Raw genomic sequence first — 20,185 nt, forward strand, 5'->3', positions numbered from 1 at the left:
CGCGGCCTCCCGCCCGCCCAGCGCCCCGGGGTGCCTTCGCCCCGCACCCCGTCCTCCACACATCCTGCGGCTGAAAGGCACGCTGGGCTCCTGTGCGCCCTGGAAAGGCGAGAAGCGCGTGGCTGAGAGCTAATGTTCGGAGTGCAGTAAAACACCCCCATAGGTGATGGGCAATAAGCACCGCGCAGCTCTACCTGCTCGTCCCGGCAGGTTCGTTCACCGCTGCAGCGCCCTGGGCCACGCGTAACGTGCAGAGGCCAGGGCCGCTCTCCTTGGGTGAAGAAGGGCCCATCTGACCCCAGGCCCAGGAGCGAGCGCTGCCTGCCTTGCACGAGGCCTCTCCGCCGGCGTTGACCCGCAGCGTGCTCAGCATCCCGGTGGTGATGGGATGACCGGGATGCCGCTGCACGTAACGCGCCGGGAAGCAGCCGCCCTGCTGAAGGCCGTGCTTGCTCTGCAGTGCTTTGGACCCGTCGCCCTCCGTCCTGTACAACTGTTCGGTCCGGATAGGTGTTTGTCATGCTGTGGCGCAGCGTGCTTGTGCTCTTCGCTGGGTACAACCATGGCACTACCTAAGTACGGATGGCAGATTGTGCCAGCCGTGGCAACCAACGGCTAGCAGGGGTCCAGCAGCAGCAGGGTGGTGCCGATTTTTCAAATGTTAACAAAACCGTAGAATTGTGATGTAGCCTTTATGCCGGAGACGCAGGGTCTACAACGAGCAGAATTTACTGATAATTATTTTCTACTTGCCCAAACATTTATTTACAGTTCTGTATTTCCAGAAGAACATTTCCTTATATTTTTTTTTTTATTTTTCTGCAGGGCTTGACTTGAAAGGAAGCCAGGCTCAGGATCTTGTGCGCTTTTCAGCCGTCTGCATGAAGGGTGGCCTATAACGGCTTAAAAGGGTAAGGCCAAGAACAGCTCAGGAAGCAGGTGAGGCAGTAATGTTCTTTCATAACTATATATAAAATGTTTCTGGCCCCGCTCATCAAAAACGGAGTCATACGCACTCAAAAGCAAGTAAAGGCTTATTCTGTAAAGACCTGCACCCCCCCGCGTGACATCGCTCTGCTGCTTTGCCTCTCGCTGCTCACCTGCCTGACAGGCACTAAGTGCTTTCCAGAGCGGAGCCCGCGATGGCCTCGGCAGCAGAGGCCGCCTCCTCCATCACGTTGTTGCTCTGTCGAGGTCTGCACCCCGCTTAGCACAGGGCATCCCTTCGTCTTCAGGCAGATGGAAACCCGTCCGTTCATGAATAGCTACACCGCGCAGCCTGGGAGGGGGCTGGGTCTCCAAGGACCTGGTCTGTTCAGGCTAGATTTCAAGCCTGCGGACAACAAAGGTCTTTCCAGGGAATACCTTAAATAAACGGTGATTTTAAATAGACAGGGTTTTTCCATGTGGACCGGGAGCCCTCTTAACTACTCTTTGCTGTCAGGCTCCGCTTCACTGCTCTGGTCCATTAACAGGGAAGGCACACTTGGCTGGTGTGACCAGCCGTCCGTGCGGGCACTTTCCTGTCCTTTGAAGCTTGTCATACGAGGCTGGATCGTCGAAGTTAGGTATCCGTCAAAAATATATTTCAAGAGGCTTATGGAGAAGAAGAGTTATCAGCAGGTTTTAGATTTTCACGTATGCGCTCCTGAAACTAGGTAAACGTGGGTTCATTCTTTTTTTTTAAACAGTATGTAAATGTACTGCTATTTTAAACCTGCCCTCATGCGAAGTTTCAGTGTTGCGTATTACAGATGACTGTTGAGTACCCCTCGGCTCCTGCTTGTCTTCTGTATTGTGGTGAGTGGGTAGGAGTTTACTAGACACCCGTGTTATTTTACTGATACTGGAGGCTTCAGTGTTCCGTAGACATAATATTATTTGGAAGTGCAAGAAGATAACAGAATGGAAATAACTGAAATTACTGATCTCATTAACTAACGCCACAACGTAGCTCTCAAACGAACTCCGACAACCCTGCATCACCCACTGGTTGGTCTACAGAGAGCAACCAGACTCTGAACATTGTCCTTCAGGCTTCCCAAGTACCGCTTTTCCGCACAAGAGCTAATTGCCACTACGTGGGGAGATCTCTGCGGTGCCTTACAGGAGATTGGACACAGAACACTTTTTCTTCTTTTTTAAGTGCCAGTTTCCTCTATTTACCAGAGTTCCTTCACTTCCAGAAAGATTATTTTATTTTTTTTCAGATTGAGAGAAGGAAAGAAGAACGGGTTTCTTAAACTCTAGTAATAAGAACTTGGGTATTCGTAGTCATCTCTGTATAAGAGGTCTACCACGACAGGAAAAACGATGTTTTTGCAGTGATGTGTATAACTTCCTGACTCTTCTATCAGAATGAGCTACTCCAAGATTAGACATTCCTTCATTACTCAGAGCTGTATTTATGCTGACAGATGTTGTAGTTCCTATTTGGTGTTAGTCTTACAGGCCTACAGAGGAATTCCCGGTTGGTTTGTGAATAAAGGAGGCAATAAAACATTTAGCAAATGTCTCTGTTTTAAGACACAATTCATTTCAGCCTGGGGATTCTCCTCAGAGGGGTAGCTGCAGACCTCCTAGCATCTGGAAGCAGTAAGTGTGTATATATAGGTGACGCTACTTTGAATTTTACGAAAATATTATGATAGGATGATTATTTTAGAGACATAGAGACAGACTTTAAAAATGTTTTGCTAAACTTCGGTAAACGCTGTTCTTAAATTGGTACAGTTAGGGGAAAGGAAGTGGCTGGCAATAGCTGATTCGAAAAAGAGTAGTTTTCCAGAACAGCATTAGCTCCAGCCTCTAGTGGTTTTTGGGTTTTTTCTTTTTTTTTTTCTTGCCCTTTTTTTTTTAAGCATATGTGTGGGCTGGAGGGGAAGAAACAATAGAAAAAAAGAGAGAGGAGCTGATCTGAGAACACGATGCCGAAGTGAAGGAGTAATGTAAATGAGACCAAAGGAGAAAAGGAAAAAAAAAAGCAATCCTTCAACAGTGGATATTTTTGTTCTCTTATCCTCTCGAGCCGAGATGAAATGTGTATGTGGAATAAGAAGAATGGTCTGTTATTTTGCCTGAAAATTCAGAGCTCTAATTGCCAAACAATAGTCATTAGTTTGCCTTGACACAGGGCTTTTTGTCAAATACCACAGCTCAGCCTTCCTGATGGCACAATTCCAACGCGATCCCATGTGAAGCCGCTTTCTTTATCCTTAATTGTTGCAAATTATTTATAACAGATATCGAACCACGCAACCGAAAGTATAAGGAATTTTTAATAGCCTGAAATAAACCATCCTACAGTATTTTAATCATCTTGATTTCTAGTTTCTTCCCTTAAAATCCTCATTTTGAGCTTTTATTCTATATTCCATAACCCCTTGTCAGCGGTCCTGTCCAAATACATCTTGTTGCTACGGGCTATGAAATAAGGGGTCATAGAAGTGCTGCGCTACAGTAGAATTAACTTATGTCTGGCTTGGGGAATGCTAACCTCGACCTTGGGCTCCGCTGACGACGCTGCAGCGTGAGCATCGGCCAGGTCACCGAAAGGCTCACCTGGGGCTCGCTTTGCGCGTACCTCCCAAAGTAAAAAAGACACCACTACTGTCTTATCGTTACCGTGGGGCATCTACGATGAGTATTAAGGGTGCTTGGAAGGTCTGGATATTTTATTTCACTGCTTTAGGGGCTGAAATAATCTCTTGACTTACGATAGGTTTAGTGTAAACTTACTTTGTACCAGCACCCCAGAGCAACTCTACGGTGCAGTCATCTCCCTGTATTTATTGTTACTGTTCCCTTTATTTTGCATTGTAGCGACATTTTGGTTTTGGCAATGCTTAAACTTTTGGCCTCTACGTCTTTGAATGTTGAAGGACTGCATTTATTTATGTAGTGGTTTGGTATCAAATAAATACTAATTCTTTGGTATTACAAGGTACTAAATTTTGAACCCAGAAGCATATAATTTATATAATGTTTGGGAAATGAACTGCTACAGATTGTTTTTTCCTGCTGTTTTGGGATCACAGTTGCTAAATTACTTCCTTTCAGAAATTCCCATTAGAAAACAGTCTGTACAGACTGTATCAACCATGGTGTGAACCGACATTAAATTTATACAGAGTCCTTTCATACATTAAAGCAGACTCAGTAATTTTTATACTCATTCATGAAAACAGAAGACATTCCTTATTGGAAAAGATGATCAATACAATCACAGCTGTAAGTGAATGTAAATAAGATTTAATATTATCTACTATCTGAAAAAGCTTTCTTCTGGTAACAAAAATGCTTATTATAGTCCACTTGGTTTTTCTTTGAATAGTGGTAATTTAGTTTAACTTTATCAATGGTATTGGCATCTGGAAAAGCGTATGGAAGGGGACACATCGGAATTGTTCGGATACAATCTCTTAAACTAACTTTTTCTTTTTTGAAATCAATATATAGTCGCTGTTAGCAAGAAGTGTTTGCTGAGCTCTTCGATGGTAGCAAATGGATCCCAGAAACGTTACCGTACAAGAAGTACGGGCGTCACTTTGGTTTGTGCCGCAGAGGAACGGGAATGCAGACGGGGAATTGCGGGGAGCTGCGTCCAGTGCCCGGGCTCTGCTCCCCGGGCAGAGGGAGCTCCCTGGGAGCAGCAGGCAATATTCCGCGGCGGTAGCTGATGATTTTTCCTGGCCACATGGCCTTATTTTTTCTGGCAGGCACAAGGGGTCGTACGCCCGGGGCTCCACCGCTCGCTTGCAACCGCACCAGGCTATCACACCAGACTCACCAGTAACAACACGTATGGAAAGTAGCCCACGTACGTAGGGCTGGAATTTTATATTGGTTTATTTCTGACTATTCCAAGACACCTTTACTATATAGCTTCTGTCTAATGACACCAGTAAGGGCTTTAGGCATTTTTCTAAAAAGAGAAGACAATTTTGTCACAAATACATTGACTATAAAGCAGCTCTGAAACAAAGTCCAAGCAGCTGTATTCTGTAGCTAGAATGGAAAACAAATTAGGAGAACTTTGACTAGAGGACTCAATATTATGCAAAACATACCAAAAATGACACATTCCTTTTTTTCCCTTCTCCAGTATTGCAGAACAGTAACCTGTTAAAACTATAAAGTAATATATTTAAGATAATCCTATTAAATGACTTTTTAAACTGTAGATTTCACTGTCTAGGATGCAGAAAGAGAAACGAGTTAGATCATTCTATATATGAGATCTAAGCCAGACAATCTTCCACGAGCACTCCTTGTCTGAGAAGATAACAGTATAAATTATCAAGGTCTTTTGGTTGGTTATCTGGTTGGGTTCCTTTTTGTACTTGAAAACCTCATGCACCAAAGCTCAAGTTATTCAGATAAATAACTACATTAAATACAGTATCTTTAGAGAGGGAAATATTTGGTCTTAATCTGAGACGCTTCGTGTTTTATACAAAATACTCAGTGGATCAGTATTTAATATGCCTTGCTGCATAATCTGTTGTACCCACTGGGCCTGTCCAGGCAGTCAAAAAACCCGCCACCACCTTCCACAGAAAATAAAGACAAAGCTGGAGGGAGGCGCAGTACAGAGATGATCACCCATGCTGACAGGTTAGCAGGCGGTTAGTACAAAGCCGGCGTTCGTTTCTTTGTACAATAGACAGGACCAGAGAAACGTCTCAGGTGTTCGTTGTCTGTACTGGGCTGGCCCATTTTCGGCAAGAATTGTCTACTTCACTCCAGTTCTGGGTTTGTTTTTTTTTTTGCCGGTGTTCGCTACAGGCTTGTCTGCCCAAAAAATGTCTCCCTAAGTCCAAACTCCAGTCAGTTAGTTCATAAAATAAGTTATGTTTTTTCCTCTTGTTTCTGGTACCACTCATTGTTGCGTATAAATCATTAAAATGTTTTTAAGTGCAACATTTTCCGTAGTTGTAAACTATTCCCCCCGTAAAATGACATGGAAATAATAACAAAAACACAGTACCACTTTGATTTTATTAGTAGTACTTTACTATCAAGGACTGAAAAACTCTTGCAGCGTTGAAACGGTGTAAGACGGGGCTAAAGGAAGGTAGGATGTACACTGTTCCCTCATCAAGAGCGAACCCTCCTGGGTACCACAGAATATCAACAGGCAACCAGAAAGAAATACCGTACCTCAACTGAGCAGTTGAAAATCCTGTGCTTAGATTTTCATGGAAATCGGCATCTCATCCTGTGGTGCACAAAACCAGCGGCTGATTTTGAGAAACGTGTTAAAGCACGCTGTTGAGACTTTGCTATTATCATTATAAAACTCATCGGTAAAGATGAAGTGATTTGCAAAGCCAGGCTCGAACGTCACTGCGCTACCTTCCTAACAGTCTCACAAGCTCCTCTTTAGTTTTTGACTTGTAACAATTGTTTTATCTTTACCTTTGTTAAGAAAAAGCTTTGCTGATAAGAATCTTGCAATGGCTCACATCTGTCGGTAAAATGGAGCTCCAAATCCAATTAATTCAAAGCAAGATTTTACATTAGGAATGCAATCATAGGACAGCTGAACAGCAAACCACTTTGAAATTCACTTGAATTTGTTCCCACTTCTCCTCAAGAGCAATGAAAATTTGTTCCTGCTTCTCCTTTCCTGCTCCTATTTTCAGAACTAGAACAACAAAGACCTGATCTGGCAGCCCGCACCTCATTTAAATTAAGGAATATCAGGTTCAGAAGTATTTACTAGAAAGAATTGAATCTTTTTTTTATATATTTTTTTTTTCAATTTTTTTTTTCTCTTTAATTTCAAGAATGTCAGTTCCCAGTTCTTTGACTGTGCTAGACAAGCGATGATTTGTACTATTCTAAAAAACAAATCGTATCTATGGCCGGATAAGGACAGAGATAAAAAGTTTTTACAACTGACTGGTTCTGCAACGCAAGCATCTTAGAAACCGTGTGCAGGCTGTGTTAAAGTTACTGACGTGTGCTCGGAACGTGAGGATGTTCGTTACAAATGCAGACTGGTTTATAAAATTTGGTCACGTTAGCGGGTGAAAAAAAACCAGCTTAACCTATGAACGCTAACAGGCTGCTGATTATTTTGTGCATGTTTGTGTGGGGCAAACGCCTACAGTTTTGATCTCTCGGTCACAAGCCTGCTGCTCGGCAGCTGCAGCTGGGAGAGGCTGGCTGTAAGGTTTGGTAAGACCCGGGTTAAACACGGGCAGCATGTCCCGAATCCGAGACGCGAGGCAGAACTGGCGATGGGGACGGCGCTCACTTGTGCTTCCGCACGTAGGCTGTTTACGCGGGGAAAACCCAGCGGGGCTGGGGTTCTGGAAAGACGAGGCGGTGCCAAAAGGAAGGGGTCCTTGGCCATCCCTTGCCTGAGATGGGTAACGGCCAGCAGCGGCCCGGCACGAGCTGGCACGACTCTCTGCCCCGGCTTCCCGGGCCAGCAGCAAGCCCCTGCTGCAGAGGGAGGTCAGGGCGCAGCGAACGTAGCGCTGGGGACGGCGAGCCCCCGAGGCACTGCGTGGAATAAGCAAGTAGGCTAAAAGCTCTGATCTCAGTTTTTAACTTAACTCCAGTATCCAGATTAACTAGGGACTCTTGTTTACCGGCGACACGTAAGGAGGTGCTGCTTAATCGCTGAGGGGGATGTGAAGTTTTTGTGCGCTTTCTGTTGTAATGTGGATTATAGGGTCATCGTGCAAGGTACAGTACTGGACCTTCTCCCTTTGCTCCCCTGAGCTGTGTTCAAATCTTGTATGACAAGGTCTTCACTGTATGCTTGATGCCTTTTATAGCAAAAAAGATAATATGTGCTATTCATATTACTGCATTTCAAGGTCTAATACCACGAATAGTGTTCTGTTATGTATTGCCTAATAAATACATAATTATAATTTGAATTGGTAACTATTGTAAGTAATCTCTAGTTTAAGGCCTAGCGCTTCAAAACATTCATTTCACATTTCGTAACATTAGTAAGCCATAACAGAGACTCGGTTAAGCAAGTCAAAATGATTCAATAAGCATTATTTCTGTTTGGTTAAAAAGTTGTCTCCGATGACAGCAATCCGATTGCTTACTTTATCTTTGTGCATGTAAAAATGGCGATAAACGTCTTTCAGTACAAATTAAAATATTCTCAGTAGTGTTTTTAAAAAAAACCCACATCATCTGTTTCTGCTCAGTATTTAACAAATCGTCACAGTTCATTTTAACAAATGATCCTGAAAGAGCAACACTGGGTGAGACATCCGTGTTTTAAAATAAAAATCCTCATAATCAGCATAAACTTAATGCCTTTCTAGTTGCTATGTCAGGACCAGGCCACTGTTTCGAAAGCCTCTCCGCACTGGAAAACCAGTTAAGTAAGTGTTTGAATGATTTCCTGACTCGAGGCTAAAATCTTTCTCGATTATTTATACCCTGTAGGAGAAAGAATCACGCCTGTCTTCTGCTGTCAAATCAACCACCGACAGACCTGTCCTGACCAGACAAAAACCATCTTGGAGCGCAGTGAACTCCGCTTGCTTCTTGCTGGCCGATTCTTGAAGCTGCATACACAATTTAAAAAAACCCCCAAACCATAAATCTGGTATTTATCTCCTAGATATTTCCATAGGCTTTTCCCACATCTCAGTCTTTACAATGGTCTCCCAAACTTTTCAATCATCTTAAGAAGATGAACCCGTGACCAGCTTTCCCAAGGGACGAGAGCCGCCCTCTCGAGCAGCCTCCTCGTCTGTCCTATCAGCCACCGCTTACCTGGGATTCCACCCTTTTGACATTTTCCTTCCCAACAGACCTAAGGTTGTAATGAAGTTACTCCAAATCTCTTCCTTTTTTTTTTGTGAAAGACTCTCGAATAAATGGATGCTATTCTTGTTATCGGTAGCGATTTGGTAAACAAGTAGGATCAGTGTATCCTACTGTTTCATTGATTTGCATTGGGCTATAGCTTGCTTCTTCACAACATCTGAAAGAGCAAGTGGAATTGTTATTTTTCTCCCGCAAAATAACCTTAAAATTTACCTAAATGTAGGCAAGCAAGATTCTTAGCGAACCAAATGCTTATAATACAGGTTCCTTTGATTTAGTTGTATTAAAAGATTTAAAATACTTCCATCCTTAAGCATAGTAAATTCAGACGGGAAATTGCTTTGGCAGCTAGCTATGAAAATGGCACATGTTGCAAATGAAAATCAGTGCTCACATCAAACTCTTTCAACTATGATCATGGCAGGAGGGAAAGCCCCGAACAGCTGAAAAATTATATAAGGGCTTTAACAAGTACTTACGTGGCCGGGGGAATGCAGAAAAACCAGACTGGAAACTGCGAAGTTTGATACCCAGATCTAGGCTGAGTTTCTACAGGAATTCAAATCTGTGGCTATATCGTGGGCTAAAAAATTCAAGTTTGGCAGTCCGAAATTTCTTGAGTTGTTCTAAATGAGGTTATCTACCAGCATGAGGCAAAAACTGAGGGAAATGATGGATTAGTTAAAATGAGGGAATTAGCTAAATTAGCTAAATTAGCTAAATGAGGGAATCTCAATGATTCTATGATTCTATAAAATGCCTATGCGCTCCAGCCAAACTTGCTTCGTTTGTGTCTGAACGCGGACTGGACCCGTTTCACATCTCTGAAGCCCCTAAAGATGCAGGAGGTTTATTTTGGCATTTCTGAACCTTCCTTTTGTTGCCGGGAATTTGTTGAAATTAAAAATCCAAACGTTTTTGGCTAGTGATAATTGCACGTTTGGAGAGAATCGTATAAAGAGATTGGTTAACAGGGGGAACCCAGCGTTAGAAGTGCCGAGGGGTTTTAACAGCTACAGTTTTCTGTGGGAGGAGGTATGTTAGCTGCAACCCCACAGACGTAAGGATAACATTCTCTTTTCATAACCTCACAGCTCTGGGCTTATACAATCACAAACCACGCTATGTTTATTAGGTGCCAACCCTCTCTCAACGTCAGGGGGTACACGTACATTAACTTCTCATTTCAGATCAGGACTCTACTTTTAAAGTTCTTGAACTTCAGATCGCTTTTGTTACGCTGCAGGGTTTATGAACGTGAGTGTGAGACTAGACCTCCACGTCCCGGCGAGCCTCCCTGCGAGCCTTCACACGATACCTTCCGCGTGGCCCGTGCCTGGGCGGCAGGACATTTGTCTTCTGCCAATTCTGTCCGGTCAGTAGCTTGTCCGTTCACAAGCTTCAAGAGTGAGAAGGTATGGAACCCCATCCTGCAGAATATGAACAGAAGAAGGGGTCCCCGTCTCCTCACCATCTCAAACCCTTCTGTCCCTGCAGACTTAAGCATACGGAAAAGTCTCCTGTGGGCAAATCCGTGTTCCTACCCAGACCAGATCAAATGGGGAGGAAGGGAATAGTGGGGTGATAGCAGAGAAGAAAGAGACCACGCGTACCTGCTCTTTGCAGTCATCTGTTGACTCCTTGTCCAACAGATGTAGTGCTAGTCTGGTATGTAGTAACTCCGCAACTACTTTTGGCAGCAGTGTTGTGAAAGATTAAAATCGTATGTCCCTGCAGCATTCAATAATAAGTTATTTTGCAAACATAATTCTAAAACTAAGGCCCTGGATGTGTTGGCTTACATGCTCTTCTGTCCTCCACTTAGAGGAGATTATGAAATACATAAAAACCTAGTCCCGCTACAATGGACATGCTTTCCGGCAGGGGACCTCTATTTCTCTTTTGGGACATGCCAACACGTTTCTGAAGTTAAGAAATAATCATAATATCTGGTTCTGTTAATAACTATCTCTTGCAGAGAGGGTGAGAAAATGAAGCTGATGTATCAGCTTCCGCCCCAAGTCTCTAACTTGATGCTTTATTTGTCTGTCATCTTGTAAATACCAAAGGAAACTCACACAAAATGCTGGGCTGACCTGATTTCCCGCGGGGACTTCTGCAGGTACCAGGCTGATTGGACCTGCCCCTAACTACAGGCTAGGCGGGAAGAGGGACTGCTTTGACCTTCATACCCTACTCACGTTTTAAAACACGACGCGGTATCTACGCAGACATACTCAGTAATTCTGACCACGCAACTAGCGGTTCTTTCCACTACATCAATACTGTGATAAAATAAGCCTCTTTTTATATTGATATTTTGGGTCAAGATTTACCCCTTGGCTAAACTTTCTCTCCATTAAAATCAGCAGAGGTTTATCAGGGAGGTGACCTAGGTCAAAGCTGAGTGCTTTGTGAAAACCCAATCCATTTTTATATTTGGGAGCCAATAAAAAAAACCCAAAACAAACAGAAACACCTGCTGTAAACATCACTATTTATTCAAAATACGCACGTCACTTGCTATCAGTGTAATAGTTTGAACCTCTACAAACTTCTGTGCTTAGCTGATTAAATGGAAAGCTTTTTCTCGTGGCAAGGTAAAAATGCACTTAAACCAGTTATCTTATATGTTAATACACATTGGCATAAATCGGCAAGGATAGAATCAAACTCGGTCTGATACCTAATGACAACGATCATTACATTGTCATTGATTTCAAAAGTTACTAATTTTTTTTAACTACCTTGGACATGAACACACTTTTCTTTCATTCTCTTTTCTAATAGAGAAACTCAGAAAGTTATTTCGTGACATGTAAAGTACAACTGCAGTGCTCTTAAATTGTTCATACCATTTCGGATGTGCCTGTGATCCATATGAAACAGCTTCTAGATGAGATAAAGTTGGATTATTATGAAATGTACATTTATTAGCCCAAAGTAAGGAGCTAATTATTTCGGATGAACTTAAGGGGAGGTGTACTTGTCTGCACTCAGGTAGGCAAAACCTTTTTACTTCATTTCAGAACGTTATCAGCAAAATGAACTTTCACGACAGCTCAAAGAAGTAAGTTTTTAGCAAGAAATTTGTTGTGTTGAGATACCATGCCACCCTTTATAAACCCAGGTAAACCCAAAAACCACACCATGAAAACAGAGGAACTATTCAGCTTCTCAAAATGCATTAGGAGTATATGTATCTCTATCGTAACGGGAAGACGCAGGTTGCTGTCCCAAAGAATTAGAAATGAGAAACAAATATGAAACGCAGCCTATGTGAACGACTCATCTTTACCAAAGAACTTGATAAATACTGAAAAATATTTCATTCACTGTCTCTTCTAGATAGATATTAGAGAGATATTTGTGCTTACCTGTCTTCTAGTCTCTAGTACCTGCTTCTAAATACGGCCTCTAGATAGACAAGTTACAATATTGTGCTAGGGATGGGTAGACCCGGGCTATTGCTACTTTGTCCATATTTTGATAATATCTTTTGTACTTTTGTTAGCAGACTATTGGGCTGTTTGATTTTAGACCAGCAAGTGTTTATGAATAATTTATTCATGAATGATCCCACTAACTTCAGAGGGGCTACTCAAATTATATGAAGTTAGATGCAGTGGACCTGAACAGCTTAAGTTTTCTTACTAAGATTTTACATACGTTTATACATCTTTAGGGAATCATAGGGTTCCTTTTTCGGAAAGACAGCTTAGGCTGAAGAAGTCAAACCATTCATCTCACTATGGACAATCTGCACCTTGTTTATGGGGAACGTTGCCTGGTGCTACGCTGGAGCTGGTGCCGCTGAACGTCATCTCTAGTATTCCGTTATGAATTTACCATTGTAGCTGCAGTGAGAGACACAGGGCTTTTAGATGGGCTGGGTTTTGAAACAAAGCATTTCAAAATTATGAGTAATTTTTTTTGAACTTTCAAAAGTTACAGTAGAAATATCCTTTTTAGATGTATTTTGAGGCTTGTATGATTCGTGTAAGATTGATTATAAAACACCAAGAAATAGAAACTTGCTTTTACTGTACGTTTTTGAGAATTACTTAAAACAGGTCCAGTTGAGCGTACCATAGAGATTCACGCACATGTTGCATGACAAATTGTAGATAAACCCACATGATTTAAACATTATGTACCTCATATTCACGGGACAAGATTTTTTTTAAATTTCTATTCTATGAAAGAGGCTACTGTCTGCAGATTAAAATCTGCAACCTCTCAGTGGACTTTCTGAGTATCACACCCCTGGAAAAGTTTGTAGAAACGAACATTACAATAAGTTCCTTGTGCTGCTGCAACGACTAGAGGGACGCATGAGATTCACCCTCTCCCCCATCTGTCACAACTCAAAGCACAGACCAGGTAAACCACGTCATCCCTGCGGATATTTAAAAAAGGCTGGCAGAAATTTTTAGAAAGTTATTCCCTCCAACCTGTGCATTTAGGTGAGTCATTTGTTCCCTTCGAATTCACTTTCCTCAGAGCAGCCAAGTGCGTGAGTACTTCTGGCACCGATGGAAATAATCATCTGCAGCATCACTTTTTTCCCCACGTGGGAAGTACACTTACTCTCTACTGGGGAACTGAAACAAGATTGTCACACCCTTCTGACTAATGGCAACGCAGAACCCAGTAGGAAACACTTCAAGGGAAATATTTACAAAAATAGCGTACACAGACGATATAAGCAGCTTTCCTATTATGAATGAATGCGTGAAAGTAGTAATCTATTTCTTACCAACATTCATGAGCAGGAAGGGAGTCAAAATTAGTTGGATTAGGAAACACTTGTTAAGAATTACTCATTAAGCTGCACTTAACGCAGGTAATCGTGTATGGCGACTATAATTATGAACTGCGTATGTGTTTTATATGCAGAATCTATGTCCGGTAACAGGTGACAATAACTAGGAGTGAAATTTTTCACAGGAATTAATGGTTGAAACAACATTGACTCACTCTGGAAGTCTAAAACACACAATACTTTCTGCATCCACTGGTTATTTCAGCATCACTTACTATCCCACTCACCTACTGTACAGCAATGTTGTCGCAGGGCTTTTCAGGTTAGAAACTGGGCGCTTCACATCTCCCAGTTGAATACTGTTGCTGAAGGTAGCTGATAAAAAGAAATTCTTAATTTAAGGAAGAACAAAAAAAACCAAAACCAAACACCCAAACCAAAAACCCCAAAAATCTTGATGCCTTGGATTGCTCATGGCAAATAAAGAATTCCCATTTACAGACATAAACTACAGGAAAAGGACTGGACAAAGCAAAAAGTTACCACAAGTGCCATTTTCCTCTCCTTTTTTCATAGATCTCTCAGCAGAAAAAAAAAGCCCATATAATGGGCTTAATTTTCAGTGCCATTTATTTTAAAAGTATGCACTCTGACAGCTGTCTTATGCCAGTGAAGCTCACGGTTATATCACAGCTGAACCCCTTCCGTATACATAGCTATTATCTGTTTACTGTACATAAGCATTACGCAACCCAGCAAACGTTTGTACAAAGAAAAAGCCCCTCTGCTTCGTGCTTGTCTGAAACCAGGACCGGATCAAGTATGATCTCCAACAGTGAAGGTGTTTAAATTCCAACACAGCACTTTATATCCCACTTTTTTTAAAACGGAAATCTGTGTTCGGGTTTTGGCAGTCTGACTCTCTTGTTTCTGAAATCACAGACTTTAATGGAAACATAAAGTTGATACACAAAACAACATCTGAAAACAGCTAAATTGGATTGTAAGTGACAGGAGCAAGCTTTGGTAGAATTGGATTATTTAGAATAACCGTCACAACGCTAACAACGAGTCACTCGGGATTTACGTCCCAACATTTGTAGGAAACAAAAAGTTATCTTTAACCATATTAGATTACAAATAAAGACAAAAGTAGTGCTGATCGTTTACTCTTCCACATAGAACACATGACCCACAGTTAGATCGTTCTCCCAAATACCAAGTCGGTGTTGTAAGCACAACATTTTTGTATTTCACCTTAACAAATTCCGATGACATTTTCCTTGTATAGTTTCATTAACAGTAGAGTTTTAGATGAATTTTGCTGTGCAAGTGGTGTTTACTCATGACTTTCAAAGGTAATAGGTTTATTTGGAGCTATGTCATGGCAGTGTCCTGTGCATGGCAGTGTATCCAATTTGGAGCTGAGAGGAGGACTCCAACTCACTGAACATGACCGCAAACAAAATCTCTACTTGAATTCAATCTAAAAATCTCGTAAGAGGAATTATGATTGTACAAGGTTGTACGTTTTAACATTAGTAAGATGTAGGTGATGGAAAGTAAATTGTGTCAGATGAACTCTCTTGATTGCCATCAGTCTATACAGCTTATCTTGTATCAAATTCATCTCCATTGTGCTAAAGGTAAGAGAAGTTAAGACTAATAAAACAAACTCTCTTCTCATTAAGACAAGACAATACATTTTACAAGACTTCAAATGTTGAATCTCAAGTCCTCTATTGAGTTACTTAATGTTTGCTTCCAAACCAAGATACAGGCTTCGTTAGTGCCAACATCGTCGTAACACTTCTCATTTGACAGCAAGCTCAGTAATTTGGGAGCCTGTTTCCCCCCTCCCTTCCATATATCGTTTGTGCTTCCTGCTTAGATCGAGTGGTCGTATGCCACTACAAAAGTAGCAGTTCAAGTACATTTTCCCAGCCAAGAAAGCTGTAACACAGGATGGTTAGTCTAAGAAAACAGCGAGAATGAAGTGCGGGGCCATTTGCAGTAAGAAGTTGCCAAATGGAACCATATGCAAAATGGCAATCTAGAAAGAAGTACTGGAACTACGACTCTTACCCAGCTTGATATGTTTTCTGAAAGGGGGAATCACCAATTATAGTCTTCAGCATGAATAACACACTTCAGAAACTACCAATAAAAGGGTTTGCCAATTTAAAAGTTAGTTGTCGATTGTACAAAGAACGAGCCCAATGGACTTTCCATTCTTTGCATCTTTGTTCCCCTCAGGAGCCCATTACCTTTCACAAAGAAAATTTTAGCTATCAAACTTGTCCATAAATTTTGCCGCTGAGTGTGAAACCATCCAGTTAGCATATACACTATCATTTGCATATCTTGAAAACACAGAGTTAGTGCCATCGAATCTTGTGAGTGGAACGGGGCTCTCCTCAGGCCAGTTCGGGTATGACATGCCTAAAAATGAAAACAGATAATTTTTTCTGCACTGAAGAACCATAACTTCATGTGCAGACAGTAAGGCCCTTGGCAAAACTCCCTTCAATATTTTAAGCCAGTCCACTGGATTTTGTCCCAAATCAATTCATATAAATGATGTTTCGAAAGCCCTGAAGCACGAATTCAGATGTAGGCAAAAACCCTGAAAAAATAAAGTGCTTACTTGATAAAAAAATGGTGTGCGCGCACGCACATGTGCATAACAAAAAGCTAACAATTTTTCTTCTGATGAGCCTCCAACTTGCCGTAATTTTCTTTTTTAGCAAGCATGTAGCAATATATTGCTTTGCAAGAGGGAGTTCTTGCTGTACGGGAAGCGCTCCCAAGAATGAATAAACCTATTTGGGACAGGATCCAAAGTCCATTCCAAAGACTGAGAGTATTTCCATTTACTTAAATGGGCGCCTTTCCTTTGGCTTCAGTGAGGTTTTGGGGACACTCTCACACCCTCACCAGGGATGCCCTGCTTAATTTTAGGAAATCCCAGGAGCACAACTGAGTAAAGTCCAACAAAGTCCTGAGCACTCTTGTCTTGATTCGGCATTTAAACGTGTTATTTCAGGCATGTGATTATTTGCATCGAGTCCAGTAATTGCTTCTCGGTTTAGGCACAAGCGATCACCAAAATGGAAGCAGAGTGCTTAGCACCATGTTGATCCAGCTGTACAAGCAGAGAACCATACCAGGGTCAAGACTTTCAAAACCAGAAATCTGATTTTGTTGCTTATTAAGCATTCGGCATCTGCCATCAACCTCGGTGGCAACTTTTTCTGGTACTGCGTTCTTTTAACCATCTGGCCACTAAGTGCCCCAAAGTGAACGTGAGTTGGGGGAACCTATTAAAGAAAATTACAGCTAGGGTATAGATCAAAAATAGACCCAAAGCCAGGTATTAATGGCAACTTTTAAGCTAAAAGATCCAACTTTTCAAAAGTCGTACTGCTTGAAGAATGAAAAAAATATCTGTGATGTTAGTAAATCTCTAAAATCATGTAGAATATTTAATCAGGAGACAAAATGTAGGAGTTTTGGCAAGAACCATTTTTACTGTCCATCTCACCATCACAATATGAAAGCATATGTTCTTTTTAAAAACTTGCTACATCATTCAATCAAGGTTTAGTACCGACATTTTCATAGTAAATCAAAGGACGTGAAAACAGCTGAGTGTATTTTCAAAATGCCCATTGTTAATTCAATTTTCAAAGGCCTTTACATGTTGATTTAATCTGTATATAATACTTATATACAGTATTTCTACCTTCTGCGTATAATACTCTGGTTTCATTCTATGATACATTAAATAGAGATTTCAGCTTATGGATCCAGAATACATTAACAGCAGCTGAAATTTAGAAATCCATCTTGATAAATGAAAAATGTTGCAGATGGGTCCTATCATTGAACTATGGCAAAAACCAGTATTTAAAAAAAAAAGTCTATTGCTTAAATTAGAGGTGCAGAATCTAACACACTGTAAATGTTCCTAGCCCCCCCCAACAGGACAGTTGAATTAGATACTCATTAGCATTTTATATTTCCCCTGAGAATACTTCCCTGATCATCTTTTTTTCTTTTACTGTATGATATCTAGTCATTTTACTTATTTTCACATCCTTTTAAAAATGTTTATTTTAAACACAGCTGCAAAATGACTAAAGGATGATCCTGATGCAAACTTTTGACATTTACCAAAAGAAAAAACAAACAAACAAAAAGCCCAAAAGAAGCTTCCAAGCAAATTTTGATTGGCTTCATTCAGACAAGAAACACTGTAATGGGGTTACAGAGTCTGAGAACAGTGCAGAAGAAAAATCATTTTTTTTTTTGTGTTGCTAGAATCTAGTAAATGCATGTGAAATTCTACCATAGAGTTTGTTTTCAATCCATGTGGAAGGGAGGGTTCGAGGGAGGGGAGCATTATTACAGTCCACGAGTGGTGTCTCCTCTTCTGAGAGCCCATCATCATAAAGTAAGGAATCGGAAGGTGTGGAAGCCGCAAGATCTAAGTAGTCCTAAGAAATGAACACAGAAAAAGCTGGCTTAACGTACACGGCAGCGTTGCTGGTTGGGTGTGAAGGCTAAACGTGCATCTGGTTTCTTTAAAACAAGTAACTACCGTCCTCGCTGCATTTTTCTTTTGACAGTACCTCTAGCACCTGAGTAGGCTCTCCCTTTCTGCAACCGTAGCATCTTTGGAAGCAGCTGATTTGCCAGACCACTAGACGTGCTAGAGACGTATTAATACTTCCCCTACTTAATTCTGCACGTCAGTAAAATAACCGAGAAGTTACAGGGCTGTGCTAACCGATTTGTTTGACATTCAGTTTCTGGTATGCCTGATACATATGCGTGCCTGAAATAGAGATAGATAGATACATACGCGCGCTTAAAGGAGAAGGGACTCGGATCTCATCATTTTACAAAAGCTATTACGTAATCATGTATAAAATCAGCTGTGTAGATACTGCCAAATAAAGCTTTTGCTGCTGCAGTTCTAAAACTAATTATTTAGGTCAACCATAAGAATTCATAGGTTTTCATCTATGCTGCTGACTTGCTCTGATGCAAAAAACAAGCGTGAAGCATTTTCAACTACTCTAAAATATATTTTTTCCTTTCAAAATGGCTTTTCCCTTGGAAATTTACTGCAACTAAACTTTAAAAAGGTAAAGCTACCCAATTTTATAAATTGAAAAATCTTCAGAATTTTTCCTTCAGAAAGACAAGAAGAAAAATGACTAATTTGCCGAGCTCTATTTTGGATTGGCTTTGGTTTTAATCATGATGAAAATTTCAGAGAACTTGCCAGCCTCGCTGTATTACACGTCTGTCACTGGGCACGCCGATCGTTTGCATACTGATTCTCAGCAGCTCTAAGTTAGTGGTTGACAAGCCAGAGTGATTTAATGTACAGCCTAGGGCTTTCACTTTGCCATTTTTAATTTAGAACTTAGTTTTACGTTCACGTTCTGAACAAAATGGTTCCCATTTGTTTATTAGTCCTTTTTGCACCCGATGTAAATGCCATCACGTTCTCAAATCATATAATGGTCGCCGTATTTCCTCTGTTTTTCATTTGTAACTGCCCCCCTTCCCATAACTAGTAGATTTAAAAAAAAAAAAAATTACGTGTTTACGTGCAAGTAGGTACGTATACATTTTATAAATATATGCATCTGGGACTTATTTTTAGACTTCGGCATCCATTCATTCAAAGAAAGTCTATACAGGGTTATAATAGTTCTAAAGTAACTCAGAATGGTGGAATCATACAGCTTTCCTATCTCTGTTGCTATCGTCATATAAACTAGATCAGATTCAAGGAAACACTGCATTCTTCTAGTCTAGGCTTCCTAGGGTTATTTATTCAGGAGTGCAATTTAGGAGTAACTTTTCACAGTAATTTTTTTTTTTTTTTTTTTTTTTAAGGAAGCTAGACAGATCAAGGATAACTCATCTGCATTTAGGGTTGAAGTCACCAAAGCCACTCTATGAAGTAGTACTGCTTTCAAAAAGCTGGATGCATTTGGAAAGAAACTAGATAGTTAAACACTTCAAAATTGGATGAAAAGTACATTACTTCTCTTTTAAAAAAAAAAAAAAAAATCATTATTTCTGTATATTCAAACTCAAATGATCACAAAAACTTTCAAACACTCATGCTTTCCCACACTTACCCTACTCTTCACCATCATTTTCTCTAGTTCCTTGCTGATCTCAGCAAATGTTGGTCTTTTATCGGGTTCTTGCTTCCAGCAACGCAACATCAGGTTGTACCTGTGACCCGCCGCAAGGTGGGGAAAAAAAAATAAAATGTTAGAAGAGGGTCATGCTTCTGCTCAAATAATTTATAGTACTGCAGTTGAACTGTGGCATGAAGGCCATCCACAAGTACATCAATCTTCGTCGTGTGTTCTGTTAAACATTCCCTTGAATGAACAACTGACATTGACAAGAATGGGCTTTTATTTTCGTGACTCTATGAGTTTATATGATGATGCACTTGGCTGTCCTTGAAGGACTGTAGTCTTACGTGTCTTTCATTATTTTCGCTTTCTCAAAGGAGCACCTCATGTGTAGGCAGCATGCCAGATTTCTAATTGATTTTGTCTGCATATG

At 41.0% G+C, this 20,185-nt stretch overlaps 1 protein-coding gene across 1 annotated transcript in view; it reads right to left on the bottom strand.

The window, feature by feature from the left end:
• Window positions 1-14,517: 14,517 nt before the first annotated feature.
• Window positions 14,518-20,185, bottom strand: part of RET (ret proto-oncogene) — an 82,205-nt gene continuing 76,537 nt past the window's right edge. Inside the window, exons 19-21 of the mRNA XM_009278826.2 lie at window positions 19,744-19,843; window positions 17,931-18,078; window positions 14,518-16,021 (exon numbers count right to left, since the gene is read on the bottom strand). Coding sequence (XP_009277101.2) covers window positions 15,864-16,021; window positions 17,931-18,078; window positions 19,744-19,843 — 406 coding nt within the window. The 3' untranslated portion in view covers window positions 14,518-15,863. The remainder of the gene's footprint in view (window positions 16,022-17,930; window positions 18,079-19,743; window positions 19,844-20,185) is intronic.

Source organism: Aptenodytes forsteri, unplaced genomic scaffold, assembly GCF_000699145.1.
Source record: "Aptenodytes forsteri isolate BGI_AS27 unplaced genomic scaffold, ASM69914v1 Scaffold226, whole genome shotgun sequence".
NCBI classification, from domain to species: domain Eukaryota; kingdom Metazoa; phylum Chordata; class Aves; order Sphenisciformes; family Spheniscidae; genus Aptenodytes; species Aptenodytes forsteri.